The sequence below is a fragment of the Halyomorpha halys genome, unplaced genomic scaffold (assembly GCF_000696795.3).
Source record: "Halyomorpha halys isolate HHAL.00 unplaced genomic scaffold, Hhal_1.1 Scaffold147.1, whole genome shotgun sequence".
NCBI lineage: Eukaryota > Metazoa > Arthropoda > Insecta > Hemiptera > Pentatomidae > Halyomorpha > Halyomorpha halys.
The window spans coordinates 626,306-642,102 of record NW_027116131.1 but is presented as its reverse complement, the minus strand read 5'-3'; the positions used below and the strand labels follow the sequence as shown (position 1 = coordinate 642,102).

The window sequence follows — 15,797 nt, the reverse complement described above, 5'->3', positions numbered from 1 at the left end:
GAGAATAGGCCTGTGGTGGCCAGAATCGGCCTGTGGTAGCGAGAATAGGCCTATGGTGGCCAGAATAGGCCTGTGGTGGTGAGAATAGGCCTGTGGTGGCCAGAATCGGCCTGTGGTGGCGAGAATAGGCCTGTGGTGGCCAGAATCGGCCTGTGGTGGTGAGAATAGGCCTGTGGTGGTGAGAATAGGCCTGTTTGTTTACTTACTCCTTGTAGTCAGCTCCATAAAGTGGATACTCTTAATTGTAGAGAAATCTGGCGTTCAAGCGTAATTCTGACCAAATCACCTACTTGCACAACCGTTGGTATAGTAACAGTAATTTCTTACAAAGTAATGCAACTCTGACCCTTCATGGGTTGTAGCGGTACAGATTTAATTTTTTTTTTAAAAAAAAAACTTAAAAAAAAAATTTGTTTTTTAAAAAAAACTGGGAGTGTTTTTACTTCGAAGTAAGATAAGTTAGAATGTGCTTAAACTGGTTTAATGTTAATTATAAAAGAGGAAAAAGAGTGACCTAATCCTTATGGGGCGAGAATTTACCAAGAAAGAGAAAAAGTATTCCCATCAACACCCACTTAATTTTTTTTCCTCCCCCGAATCTGAAAGCTAAAAAGTGTGCCTATCTTCCTGCAATAAATTCATCAGAATATTTTGATAATTCAATGGCATAGTAATGCATGGTATAGCAATATTGTTTAAAATACATACAGAGGGGGTTGGCCTAGTAAATAAAATAACAAAAAATATATAAGATTAGGATAAGAGAAAATAAAATAAAAGTAATAATTAAGAAGAAAAAGAAAATTTGGAAAAATGTTTGTGAACGAAAGAATTTTGTTTTCTTTTTGTTCACTTACATTTTATATAATAACACTAACATTCGCTAACTAAAATATATATTAAAAAACTTGATTTAATTTAAAATATACAAATATATGATAAAATAACACTGTTTAAAATGCAACCAACTAAGAATCCAATCCATAAACATTTCTTTTGGTAGAACTTAAGGAACTTAGAAAATATATATATTTATATTAAAAAAAAAGATAAAAAATCTGTCAATAAATGACTGATAATGAACATATTTTATTATATACACAAAGTAATTTTGTGAAAATTTGTCGATGAATAAAAATTAAATTGATACATCTTGAAAAAATATTTAATTATTAAACTAATAGTTAATTACTAATGATTCAAAATAATAATAATTTAAAAAAAAAATGATACAAATTAGATTAAGAGACATATTTTTGGCGGGGAGGGGGGAGGTGCTATTCACACTGTTCATGTATACCAAACAATCCACAGGTTAAAGGATAAATATTTATAAATATATAAATTTTATGAATAACATAATGTTTAATGCCGCATGCGATATCGCACTATAATATTTTACTATAATATTATGAATTGCCTAAAGCTTTAGTCTTATTATTAATCTAAATAAATTAGTCGATATTGTAGGCTTGTATTTGATGATTCTGTAATATTTTGATGTTTGTATATATTTGTGAATATGATCGGACGACAAGGAACAGAAATTCATCTTAGTGCAACGTGCACTAATTAGTGCCATATATTTTTGGACTAGCTCTCGTCGTTAATTACCATATCAATTGTTATCTGATACGTATTGTAAGCCATCTGATCTGCCAGGCTGATATGGCGTGTCAAAGAACTTGAAAGCATCTATTAATGCATGATAGAAGTAGATTGCAAGAATTTATTTAATTGAAGAGTAGTAATACAATTAGGTGTAATAAGTATTAGTGTTTTAAGTAAGCATACAATATATATATAGTATGCAATTATTTCGTTATACTGCTGAAATAAACATTTACCGATTGAGCAATATTACATTAAGAATATTCTCATTAGCAATATTAAAAACTTTAATATGAATATTTAGAATTTTTCCACCTAAGTAATTTTATTCCATAATCACAAAAACGTTTTGTGATAGTAGAGTACCTTTTGCCGCCGTTATTCATTAAAATAAGTATTTTTCATAGCTATCACTGATTTGACTTTGGAAAGTCCACAAATATTACCGTACAGCTGTAACCCACACAATTCTATTTTCTATATATATATATAGAAAATAGAAGAACGAAAAAAAAAATGTAATAAATAAATACTCGCATACATTATTTACATTTAGCTTTGTGAACTTTGATCAACCAATCTTTTCCACTGGAAGTATATGCAGGGCTACAAGGGATCCTAGCGATTTACTCCTAGCCACGTCACGAATATAGAAGTTTAGCGGAGACTGTGGTTGCTCTTGTGCCGCATTCATTTATGACTTGAGTGGAGAAGGTGGTCATACCAACAGCAGTTCACGAAATGTCTCTGAGCCAATAACGTTGCAACTTTCGAGGAGGATTATAGGGATGGTTGGCGTTGAAAAAAGTTCTTATGAAAGTTGGAAAATCTTGATAGATTAGCGTCTAGAAGATATGGGATGGTGAGGTCATGGTGTTAGATTTTGTGACTAGGCAATAAGATTATATATATATATATACACCTTCAGTTGTGTGAGTTACAGCTGTACGGTAATATTTGTGGACTTTCCAAAGTCAAATCAGTGATAGCTTTGAAAAATAACAATTTTACTGAATAACGGCGGCAAAGGGTATAACGTATTTGTGATTATGAAATAAAATTACCTAGGCGGAAAAATTCTAAATGTACATATTAAAGTTTTTAATATTGCTAATGAGAATATTCTTAATGTAATATTGCTCAATCGGTAAATGTAAATAGAATGGGCCGTGAAGTAGCTTGTTTTCCGATTGTTACTGATCATCGGTTAGGTAAACAGTTTTATTTAAATTTTCTAATTAGGTTTTATGCATTTTTAATATTTTAACATAAAACCCATTGGTGGTTTGTAGTAGAACAAAAAAGTGGCTCCTCAATATTACCACGGTTGTTTCAAATTTATTTAAACTTCTTGCTATTTTGAACTAGTTGCTACCACTAAAAGAAGTTCTTGTAGATGTGTGCATGTTATGAATTTAACACATTTTTGGTTACTGGTCTTCTGGGTACCACCACTGTTTCTTCAACGGATTTTTTTTTTTGTTTATAGATAGATTTGTTGTTTGCTTGCATTTTGCATGCCTTTTGCCTCCGATACCAAATAGGGAATAAGTGCAAAATTGTTGAAAAACATGATTTTTACAATAGGTCATCAAAATTAAAATTCATCGAGCGTGGTCAGCTATGATAAAAAAATCAGACTGTTTTGTCTCTTTTTACTACCGCCTAGATTTTTGTAGTCGTCAGCCTACTGGATCCAATTAGCTCCCGGACCTTAACTAGTAATGGTACACTGAATGCGAGAGGTCTGTCCTGAGAAAGTAGTATGATGTCCTCCTTCGCCTAATGACCCTGAACATTCAGACGTAATCCCTGGATCTAAATCTATTTGTCAGCCTGTTACGAACAGCATTATAGTTGAAGGAAATTGTGTGACGTTGTTAAGAAGTGATATGGCCGAATTGGCGACGAAGCCTCCGCTTGAGGATTTATAGTTTGCTTGTACCCTCACTGAGAACAGCAGATTCGTGCATACCTATACATCTGAATCCGCTGAGTCATTCTAAACACAACAGAAGATAGTTTAAAGGTGATTGCTATCGTCAGACCTTGGTAGTAACCTTCCTGCGTGAAAATATACCGACGGTAACTGATTAAGATTCACTATAGCAAATGGATGAATGAGTCCGATCCATTTACATCAAATTAACCAAGGAGCTTCAGAGGTAGAGCGAACATTCGGCATACTGATCAACTACCTTCACAGACTCCGCATACGTTTGCTGTCTATACAGAAACTTATTACAAATTCTGTTCAGATAATATCAACTAATATTGTTATTTCGACAAATCCTTACCCTAGAGAGTCCAGTTAGATCAACGCTGTTTTATGAAGAGGTGGATTATTATTTAAATTAATGAAAAGAAATTTTAATGCGACAACTTTCGTCTGCATTGTTGTAATATTTAAGGTGTAAATAATTTGCGTCAAGATATGAAGTATAATTGTAATCTTCATAAAGCAACATAAGTTTTCGTTTTTTACTTTGAAGATGAGTTTATTCTGACATTTTACTAATCTTTTATATATAATTTTATATAATATAAAATTATATTATATATAGAAAACGGGTCTTTTTCTGTAAAATACTATTGCATTCCTCTATAGAAGCGTTTTTACTTTTAATAAGAAGCTAACAATACTTCTCAATGAAACTATTGAAGCTTCATTGTGAAGTATTTATTGATAGAATTTGGGCCGTTGACAAGTGGAACAACAACAATCGAGAAAGTCAAGAGAAAAGCTCAACTGATTATTGGGGATCCAAAAAAAGGAAGTGCGCATGCTCGATAGGTTCACCGCCAAGACTGCATAAACTAGTGGATCTAGTGGTACTATTTACCTTCCATTTATTTTATTTTTTTGTGATAAATAAGTTCGTTTATAACATTTTTACAAAATGAAAATGAAAATGAATTAGGAAGTTATTTCATCCTAATTTCAGATTAATTTAATAAAAACTATATCAAGATTTATAGTAAAAATCGAAGACTCTGCCAACCATAGTTGTGGGGAATAAAAAATGGTTGCTGTTTCAAAATGATACAAACAATTAATTCTTCATTCGGTGTTCCTTATCATCAAGTACATCATTAAAAACCATTATAGGAAATAGGGTTGCGGTCAAAAGAGAAACAAAAATAGTTTACAACTATTTATAATTAATAGGGAAATAAATAATTGATAAATATAATAAATAGGAAAATAAATAGTTGTAAACTATTTTTGTTTTTCTTTTGACCGCAACTCTGACCATCTTCTTATATATCAATTTTTACGGTCAACTATATATACATTATAGGAAATTATTAAATATGAGTGAATTGTCTAAAATATGAGTTCTTATAGAACTCTTTATGTTCAAATACAGATACAGATTTTTAAAAAAATTTCTCTAAAAAACGAAAAATTAATATGTTAGTGAATACATGAATTCTGCTGCTTCTATACTTCTATGAAGTACGTAGAAGTTTCCATGATATTTGCCTAAATAAATTCTAAAAATATTAATTTTTAGAATTTTTGACAATCATAAATTTTGACTTTTAATTGTTTATATTTTTCATCAAAATAACCAAAAAAAAAAAAAAATGTAAAAATGAATTACCCGCCTATTTAACAGGGAATGTTTACCTCTAGGGGGAAATTCAAGGGGGGATGGATGTAAGAACGTATTACTATAGGAGCAAGAGAAAGTTCTTATTTGAATACAACTTAAGGTAGACTGGAGGAAACATTATGATCAAGCCGACCCGATAAATTCAGGTGAATCTTGGGAATTATATCCAAAGAGTAAATCAATTGTTAAATGTGAAACCTCAGAATTATACCTATGGGAAAATTAAGGGCTTATAGAAGTATAGGAGAATTTGATGTATTTTTAATATAGAAATTAGATGTAATTTGTCAATTAAGAAGTTTTATATCCCCCTCCTCAAACAATTGTAACGACGTCCTATATTTGCGTATATAAGTTCTTTTTTAAAAATTAATTAAAACATTAAAATGTATATTACCTATTAAGTTAATAAATAAAGAGTTCAATGATGCTGATATCTGTAATATTTTTATTTTGTATTATGTATTCTAATATTTATTTTTTTAAATTATTTATTTAATGTAATTTACAACTGTACAAAATAATACAATAGGTAAGTATGTAGTATGTTTCATATACACTTGAAAACCTTGGGAAGGAACCACCCGTTGGTGGTACTTCAAACATTAATTTAAATTAGAAGGTCCCGTGGCCATCTTCTTTTCAGACGCCTCGGAGGATTATCAGGGATTGTTAAGGATGAAAGATTAAGAATTAATGGGTTAGGATGGTTAAGGAGCATGGAATAAAAAGACGCATATCTGTTTTATGTGGTCTTATTCTGTGGGTCAAATCTGCAACGAATGGGATGTTAAGGTCTTTATGAATGAGTTTATTTGTGACGTAATAAGGAGCATCAAGGATTTTACGAAGAATTTGATGGTTTGGTGGAGCCCCAGAGCTCAATTCCATATGTCCAAATTGGTCTGATTATTGTAGTGTATACTAATATTTTGTAGTGAATGGGAAGTTTAGAGCGTTTGTCAAGTAAGTGTTGTAGCAATCGGAATCTACGAGCAGTTTCTTGTCGTTTCAGTCTTGTGTATGGATCCCCAGTAAATCTCTTGGTATTCTAATATTAAATATGTAATACTGAAGATTGTCGGATACCCGAAAAAAAGTACCAGGGTCCATGAGTAATATCGGTCATAAACATAAAAGATGTATTAAATATCGACTTATCGATATATATAAGTTAGAAGAGGTGAACGTGGTAAGAACTGATGCGGAAAAATATCTTGCATTATATAACCTAATCTTTAACTAATGCGGGAAAGAAATTTTCCTTCTTGAACTACTGTTAATATTATAAAGTAACCTATGCACTTATCGACGTACAGTCTGGACAAGAAGTAATTGTTTCCGCCTTTGTTAGAGGAGTAAAAGTGTATACTTATCTTTTTTTTCTTCTTGGGTTCTTGTCTGAACCGCATTGAAAGTCAGTGGAGGCTGAGTAATGGTGCTGTAGTCACTTTGAGCTCTTAAAGAATTACAATAACATAACTTCTCTTAATGTAATGAGGAAGCTTTCAAATTTTTTTGTTTAATTTTTAATAGGTATCCAATTTAATACGTTTATAAATTATTTTATGTACACAAATATGAACGAACGTATTTGTTTTGTTTTGTTCAAGATCACATAAATATTTGATTTGATGTGATAAGGTCTGTGTTATCTAATCAGTGATATAAGTATGTCATAAGGAGATGCCTAGAGTGATGTATTGGCTATCAAGATGGCATTGCTAATGGATAAAAATGGTTCTCGTGTTGCTCCGAACGCTCCCTTGTCGATTCAAACACTTCTTTATCTTGCTATTGTTGATTATGTTCGCTAACTGTTGGTTAATTCTATTCTTACTTCTGGTATGTCTTACTTTTTATTAATAAAAATATATTTTTTAAGTAAATGTATTGCAAAGCTTTTAAACTTGTATTCAAATTACTAATGTAACAGCTTGATGTGTTTTAGAATATTTATTGAATTGTCTACTTAGCGCATACAATGAAATCTTTGTCTTCAAGGAAATCTTGTGGTCACATTCATTGAAATGAGTTGTCTATTCGCAGTGAGAAAATTTGCTCAGGCTAGAACTTGTACACGTGGCAATGAGCCTCAACTCTTCTATAGAACTATTATAGTTCGTAATAGACCTTCCATAGTTGGATATAATGATTTCGAATCTATTGAAAACTTTTTCCTCCTCATTTTAGGAGAAATCTTAATTTTATGTTAGATTAGTTTATTGATATATTATGTATTAATTTCCTTCTTTTTTTTTTTGTTGAGTAGTACGTAAATAATTTGAAACCCTAATATCTTTTGATAATTTTATTTATCTTAAACGTTTTTCAACTATTTTTTTTTTCAACGTTTCAGCCCTTAAAATTCTTGTATTTAAGTTCTACCTTCACAAGGTTGGCTTTATCAATAAAAATGTGATAACAAATTGGCTAATGTGTTACATAGTTTAAATCGACTTTGACATAATAGTATTAGAAAAAAAGAGAGAAATTTGAAAACATCAATTTTAAGGTCTCTGTGATAACGGTCTAAGGTACTCCTGAGACGTAAGAGAAAAATAAAAATAAATGAGAGAAAGGATCAAAAGAAGTTTGTGTTTTAAATTTACGTTTGATATTTCGGTATATAGACCATTTCCGAAAGTGACCCAATGGTGGTACTAAATATATCCCAGAAATAACTAGAAAGCATAATAAACTCCCCCCCCCCCCCCCCCAAATAAAAACAAACACAAATTACCGTTCATATAACTTTTTTGTAATTGTTTCAATTATATTCTAAAAAAACAACACTAATTACCTATTTATTTATTTATTAAATTGTCAGTACACATGAGTATATTTACTTCACAAAATACAAAATAATTGTAAACATATCACAGAGAACGGATTTATTTAGTGAAAGAATGACAACAATATATTTTTTTATTTTTAGAATTTGTCATTTGGTAATAAACTATTTGGTAATTGACTTGTTAATTATACATAAATATGTGTAGTAATTAAAAGAACTGAGAAGATGATAATTATTGTTGATTATGATAATTTAAGAAAATTCATGATAATCGATATGATAATTTATGGTTGTTGATAATGATTATGATAGTTTATGATGATTATTTAATTTAAATTTATAATATACAAATCAGTTTTATACCAGGATAAATAGTCTGATGGATTTAATCAACTCAATGCTCTTGGTTAATTTTCTACTCGTTGTCACAAACACGGTATTTTTTTAAGATCCTTCTGTATGGGAGACAGTCCTCAAGGATTTGGATCACAGTGGTTCCATTAACGGAGTTGACACTGAGGTTAATCTCTCCTTGTTATTAGAGAGTTATGGGTCAACCGACAGTGTCCAATCCTGTGGCCAGATATAACTACGTCTTCTCTTCTTCATTGTCTGGAGGATGATACCCAGCAACACACAGTTATCATTCGTTCCCAACGTTCACGAGGCTTATAGATTTATAAAGAAGATTATAGGAAACGAAAGTCGTATGAACATTTTTTCCAATTAACTTCTTCTATTTTTCCGTTTGTGAATAACCTATTCGACATTGATGAAGTTTTCAGTATATGCGATCACCAACCAAGAATTTAACACGACTAAACTAAACTACCACGACTTTATGGCGTTCGTTAAAGAAATTTCAGAATTTATTATATTTATAAATTTTAAATGTGTTTACCAAATTAAAGTTATTTAAATCAGTAGTACAGAAAATGATTTATTAAATTTTTTTTTATGTCTACCAATGTCAACTTAAAACAAGATAAGGCAGTATTGCCTTGATTTCATACCACAATCCTCACCATCAATGTCTAGAAAAGCATAAAAGAACTTTGTTGTAAGATGACAAATATCTCCTTCGGGTATTGAATATAAGAAAAAATTAAATTAAAATTAAAATTAAAAAGATAAAATAATAATTCTTAATAAAAGATAAAAGTAAAGTTAATAACAAAAGCAATGACATTTATGGATTTAACAAAATAAATAATTGACTTCTGATGGAAAAAAAAGAAAGTGAATTTAAGAAAAAGATAAAGAGAAAAAAATTAAAATTAAATTAAATTTTGGAGTGACAATAATAGAACTTAAAAGGTTAAGTATGAAAGTAGAATTCATAGATATAGAATTTATAACAGGATGTCCTGCAGCAGCCCGGGCTTCAGTCTTTGGGTTGTGGTTGGGTTTCCCAAGTTGGAGATCACTACTCCTTTAACTGTTGGTAACTGGGAGTGGAACTTCATGAACTTTTTTTTTTTGTAATCCCCTATTTTTTCCATTTGTAATTCTTGATGCAATTGGCTGTTTCTTACAAACCAAGGAGCATCCACTGCAATTATTACGACTTTATTTTGAAAAAAAATTGTTATTTTTTCCTTTGCGTAAAGGATGGCGCTCCCCAGACTTCACAGCCAGCTGTTAAAGTCGAAATACAAGATCCTCAAAACTAAATGGAGTCGCGGCGAACTTCAGTAATCAATACTGATGAACAACCTTGGAGCTATAAAATTACCTATTCTAATATCACCATAAAATACCTATTTTACCTAAGCTTCTTAACCTAAGCCTAAAAACTTCCCATACAACGGAGTGATATCGATAATCAACTTAATAAAAGTACCGATTTCTAGTCATTAAAAATTAATTTCTAATCAATAAAAACTATTAGTAAATTGTCTAATGTAGTAAATTGTAAAAAAATGGTTCAAGTGATGCCATAAAAGTGCTTCAAAGAACTCAAGATAATTAATTAATAAAAAAATCCAGGATGTGGTCAAATCATTAATACATATTTTCTACTCAAAAGTAAAAAAAATATCCCTCGATATCCTAAACAGCTTGAACAGAAAAGGTTCAGAAACAGCATTATTAATTAGGGCCTGGATCATACTGTTGTATATCTATTAGTGTTTCAATGTAAGAGATTAATTCTTGGGAAACAGAGAAGAAGAAAATATAGTGGTTTACAAAACCGGGAATGAATCAGTGGCAACACTTCATGAACGAGTCAAAGGAAAATACGTAATGTTACATAAACCTGGCAAGGAATGAATTGAGAAAAAAAACAGGTTTTACTCACGGTCCATTGTCCGTCATATATATCATATATCATATCAAGTATATATTTGAGATGATATAGGAGCATTGTCAAGAATATATAATGGAAATGATATAAGAACATTGCCAATAATATATATTAGAAATGATGTAAGAACATTTACAAGAATATATAGTGGAAATGATATTGATTCATAAATGAACAATTCTTTTATTTTTAAAATAGGGATTATCAGTTGGACAGAGAGTGTTGTAAGTAACTATTAAACCTTAATAAATTACTAGGTTTAACCGAAAAGAGCTGGGCTTCATTAGAAGCATCAAATTGGCATGGGACCTGTAGACACGTGATGGATATTAAAAGACCCAAATGGATCGAGGTGAGGAAGTTATCTCTCATCTCTTTAGTTTAATAATAATAATCCCAAACCGTGAAGTTTCCGTACATTTCACTTCATAATTATTCCTGTACACTGTACTTTAAATTAATTTTCCTCCTAGGCCAATCTTCCATTCAAAGCTGTTATAAATGTAGAACTTACTCAATGATTGCAAAGCAGAATTATACCAACTCTATGTAGGTATAGGAAAGTGCTGTATTTTTACAGAAATCCCCTCCCTCAATACTTCATGATGTGCAAGAAGTAGCAGTTATCCTTCGTGAAATGCAAATTTGCTACCTCATTAGTAATTATTAACTTTTTAATTAAAGAATATTGTTCATTAATATTGAAATCAAACATAACCTGCTGTATAATTGTTAAATTTATCCGATTCTCATTTTGTTTGCTCTCTATTCAATATTCCTCTATTCAGCTCAATTGTTTTCGGGTGTCAATATTAGCTGTTAACTATTCGTTGTTTCAAGGCTGCCTCCGTGGAAGCTTAGATATCTACGGCTCAGAGATATGTTTCCTTTGAAAACATTGCATAGGATATTTGTTATGCTTGCGTCAATATTAGCCAATCTATGGCAAGGATAATCTGAAGCGCAATAGCTTATCAACTACTTCATCAATCTATGACATATTTTATTCTCTTCTTAAGATTTTCTTTTAATCATTTCCTTTAACATTTCCTGGAATGTTATCTCTGATGGCATCTAGAACGGGACGATTTCCCTCATTTTATAATACTCTTTTTTTTTTTAATTTTTATTTATTGTTATTTACAACTGTATAGACATATATACAACAAGTAAATTTGATTTAGGTGATATAGTGACATGATACAAACATGTGGAGAATCTACCCACTGATAGAACTCCAATAACATTTCTAGAGGAGAAGATCTCGAGGCCATCTTCTTTTCAGACGCCTAGGAGGATTATTAGGTAATGAAGGAGAAGCCAGGTTAGAAAAAAGTGGATTTAGGTGGTTTGGGAGTTTATCATGGAACGAATGGTATCTGAGGTCCTGATAGATGACTTGATTTGTGACAAAGTAAGGAGCATTAAGGATTTTACGAAGGATTTTGGACTGTAAGCATTGGATTCGGGAGGAATTTGATGGTTTAGTGGAGCCCCAAAGCTCAACTCCGTATGTCCAGATAGGTCTTATAATAGTCATGTAGATCAGTCTTTTGTAATGGATTGGCAATTTAGACCGTTTGTCTAGTAAATGTTGTAATAGTCGGAATCGACGAGCAGTTTCTTGTCTTTTTAGTCTTGTATGAGGATTACATGTCAGTCGTTTGTCCAGATGTAGTCCTAAGTAACGTATCTGTTTGACAGGAATTATAATCCTTGAATAATGAAGTTTGAAGTATTTTTAGAACTAATAAAATGAAAATAATATTTTTAATATATAGGTCTTGATGTCCAATAATAAAACAACTATATCGTGGCGACGTTTCGCTGCTTTTGTTCGCATAGTCATGCCATAGAGTGCAAAATAACAGTTTTAGAACACAGAATTTTTTCAACTAATTATTTTATACTAAAATGTATGAAATATGAATTAAGATTATGGAATAGAAACATTGGTTTAATTATTTTATAACTGATTGTGAATGTTCTGCATAATTGTAATAACCAGTTGAACTAACTCATAGAAAGATTGTAGTAGAATTGGGCAAGAATAGAATTTAATTTTAATTTTTTTTCTCCCTTCCTCGCTATTTCTTGCAAGTGGGGTTCGGCAGCAGTGGGGTAGTGTGCTAGGGCATGCCACCTCTACCAATGATTATCAATTTTAGTTTACTGCTGAGACTATTTATTTTTAAAAAAAATTTCCATCTTAACAATTGTTTCTTTTTTGATTTTGCAAATTGTTTCCGAAAGTAGGCAGTTTCAAATACCTCGGCTCCACAATAAAATCAACAGACTGATATAGACCAGCGTATAACAAGCGCGAAAATAGCGTTTTTCTCTCTGTCAAGAATAATGATATTCCGAAAAATATTAAACTAAATGTATACAATGCCATGATAGAGCTCTGATATTAAACCTGGGCTCTAACAGGTACCCTAGAAAGCAGAGTCGAAAGATTTGAACGGAAAGTCCTCCGTATAGGTACAAAAAAGAACTGGAATCTTTTGATGAGCCTTAACACATGGAGGAGAAGTACTAACAGTGGGCTACTTGGCGAAACTGGTCAGTCAATATCTCATGATATGTAGGGATGGGCGGGACATATGGCTCAAAGCAATCCATCAGGACGCCTTTACACAACAATGAATGCCAGTATAGTTGGAAAGAAGCCACGTGGGAGGTGAAAAACCAGATGGATAGACAGAATCAACAAATATGCGAAAGAGCTGCATGCAACAAACTGGAATGTAATAGACCAAGATAAGCAGGTGAGGAGAAGGCTGCTAAGATCTTCAAGGTCTGTAGAGCCAACCGAAAAATAAAACGAAATAGTTCTCTTTTACTATTTTGATACCTTTATCGACCACCACCCGGATTATCTTCCTACAATCAGAGTTTAAATTTTGTTCATGTGTGTTTTTGTTAATAGCTTGATTATTCTATTTTCCATAGTGCTCATTTGTTTTAGATTTTGTTCAAAATTATTTTCTTTCTCGGTTTGTGGTTTTAGTTGTATCAAATTTAAATTTGAAAATTCTCTTCACAAAGGATTTCATACACTAAATTAAATTGCAGTGCTGAGTTGTCTTTCTTTAGTGTTAGGGTAAAGTTTGGATGAAATAATTGTGTTTTTGTATGTGTGGGAATATTCATTATTACTTTCACTTACCTATATATAGCATATTTAGTAATAGAAAGTATTGCTTTCGCGTAAAATTTCGAATTCCAGTTTTTAACAGAAATACAAGTTTTAGGACCCCTGAGTTCAAAACTCTAGTCTCGGAAAATGATCTGTAAACAGGTTTGTCCCAATAGCGCAAAGCCAAAGAAACTTTAATTACATATTTAAGGATGTTATGTGCCTAGAATGGAATCAACTTTTCGCCGAATCAAAAATGGAATGGAATCAAAAAATCGACCGATCCTTATAGAATAGATTTTTCACATTTTTTTTATTTTCTCTAAAAACGATGTTGATTAAACGCAATGAATGAATGATCAAGAAAGTGGTCTTTAATACCATACAGGTCTTATCCTCATTATAATAATCAATGACAGGACTTCAATGTCGCATTTTCAAAAATTCTTCTTCTAAAGTACGTATAATTTTGTTCATTTGAAAAAAAAATAAACTGTTCTTATTGTTAGTAATAATATACAATGTATAAATACAAAATATTAGAGAATTTTAATTATAACTAAATGAGAAAAAAGGAAAAATACATCCTATTGGAACGGGAAATGCCGAAACCGCGCGAATCCTTAATCCCATAACTTATAGCAATCTAAACAACGCTCTGAATCTTATGTAGAGTTATATATGGAGATTGTGTGATACACGCACGGGTCCAAATTTTTTTATACTAGGGGTATTCATGATGTGTTAAATATAAAATGTTTTACCATCCTAAATGTTATAAGTATAGAATTGTGAGCAGCCCTATTTAAAGTCATGTTAAATGCATGACAGATCCTAGCGGATTTTCTGAGCAACTTGTTTTATAACCTTTCCTTCCAAAAACTTCATGTTATTGTTTACTTATAAGTTTTGATTATAGCAATTCATTACAACATGTCTAAAGTGGAAGTTGTGTGAAAATATGGCCCCTCGGTGCCTTGATGATCTTCTTAATTGTGAGTAAGAGAATCAAGATGACCTAATTGACAGCTGTCATTACATTATTATTATTATTGTTGCCATTCATTACTTTATTGGTTATAAAAACATCCAAAACAAAACTGGCACAATTAAAACATAAACTACAAGCAATAGTATGTATAATACTACATTACTTGTTACTACGATAGCTAACAAAATGATCACGAGCTCCGCTGGCCTGTTGTGTGACGTCATTCTTCATTTAACAGACTCTCAACCACGTTACATGTTCTACTATAGTATTAACACGGTAAAATATGGAAATATTTCTCCATTGAACACGCTTTTACATGTTAATCTAAAGATCATGAATAGGGGTATTCTTTTGCAGTGTGTTGATGTGTTAGCAAACAAGTTTGCTTTGGTTCCCATTTATTACTAGATGATTTACTGCTTAATTGTCTGTTATTTTTAGGTGTATACGTTCATTTTCACTTCAAAGAATTTTTCAACAGTTATTAATATTTATATATATATATATATATATATATATATATATATATATATCAATTCACACACAGGCACGTAGATGCATATTTATTGATTTCTCATATCTTAATGATATATGTTTTATTAGGATCTTGAGGTCAAGTCAATGATATGAAGTATAAATTGATCGTTGAATCATTAATTATTAAAATGCATACTTTTATCATCTTGACCGTTAGATAAATAAGTTTTCATCGAATGATTTTTTTTTTTTTATTTGCTATCACAAATAAATCAAGTGTCAGCAATTGAGAAGCTATATATAACCTTAAGACAATGCATTATGCGCCAAATCTTCTTAAACCCCTGATAGTGCTGTATGACAGTTTTTATCTTTGCTAAGGAAAATGTTTTATGAGATTGAGGTAAGCATTTTCCTCATTTTCAAGGACAAGATGATTGCAGCTATTAAGTTGGCTACATTTGCGGTAATCTTGATTTAACTTTTTCATGATATTGACTAAGGATGTTGCTGAATTACTGTGGTGAATCTCATTAAAATTTTAATTCAAAACATTCTTATATGTTATGTATCTTATCTTATATGTTATGGTTAATATAAACTATATGCGTATAAGGCATCAACAACGATGTGAAGATATTGAAATTTTTTTAAATATAAGTAGATGGTCAGGGTTGGGGTCAAAAAAAGAACAAATAGTTTGGAACTATTTTAATGTCCGACGTTTCGCCCCACTTTGCTGGGCTGCATCAGGGCTAAAAAGATACAAAAAAAGAAAAGTGAAAATATTAAATAATAAGATACAATAAGGTAATTTAAGCTAGGATAAATATTATGTAAAAATAAAG

The 15,797-nt window shown here is 31.2% G+C and overlaps 1 protein-coding gene across 5 annotated transcripts in view; it reads left to right on the top strand.

Annotated features, from left to right (window-relative positions):
* The window catches only part of Ctr1A (Copper transporter 1A), a 157,112-nt gene that overhangs the window by 49,797 nt on the left and 91,518 nt on the right, over positions 1 to 15,797 (top strand). Inside the window, exon 1 of one of the 5 annotated variants that reach the window (XM_014417164.3) lies at positions 6,944 to 7,076. The exons of 2 other annotated variants lie outside the window; for them this stretch is intronic. In XM_014417164.3, the coding sequence (XP_014272650.1) occupies positions 6,969 to 7,076 (108 nt within the window). In that variant the 5' untranslated portion in view covers positions 6,944 to 6,968. Of the gene's footprint in view, positions 1 to 6,943; positions 7,077 to 15,797 lie in introns of those variants that run through there. 2 more of the 5 variants (XM_014417166.3, XM_014417165.3) reach the window with 2 other exon arrangements.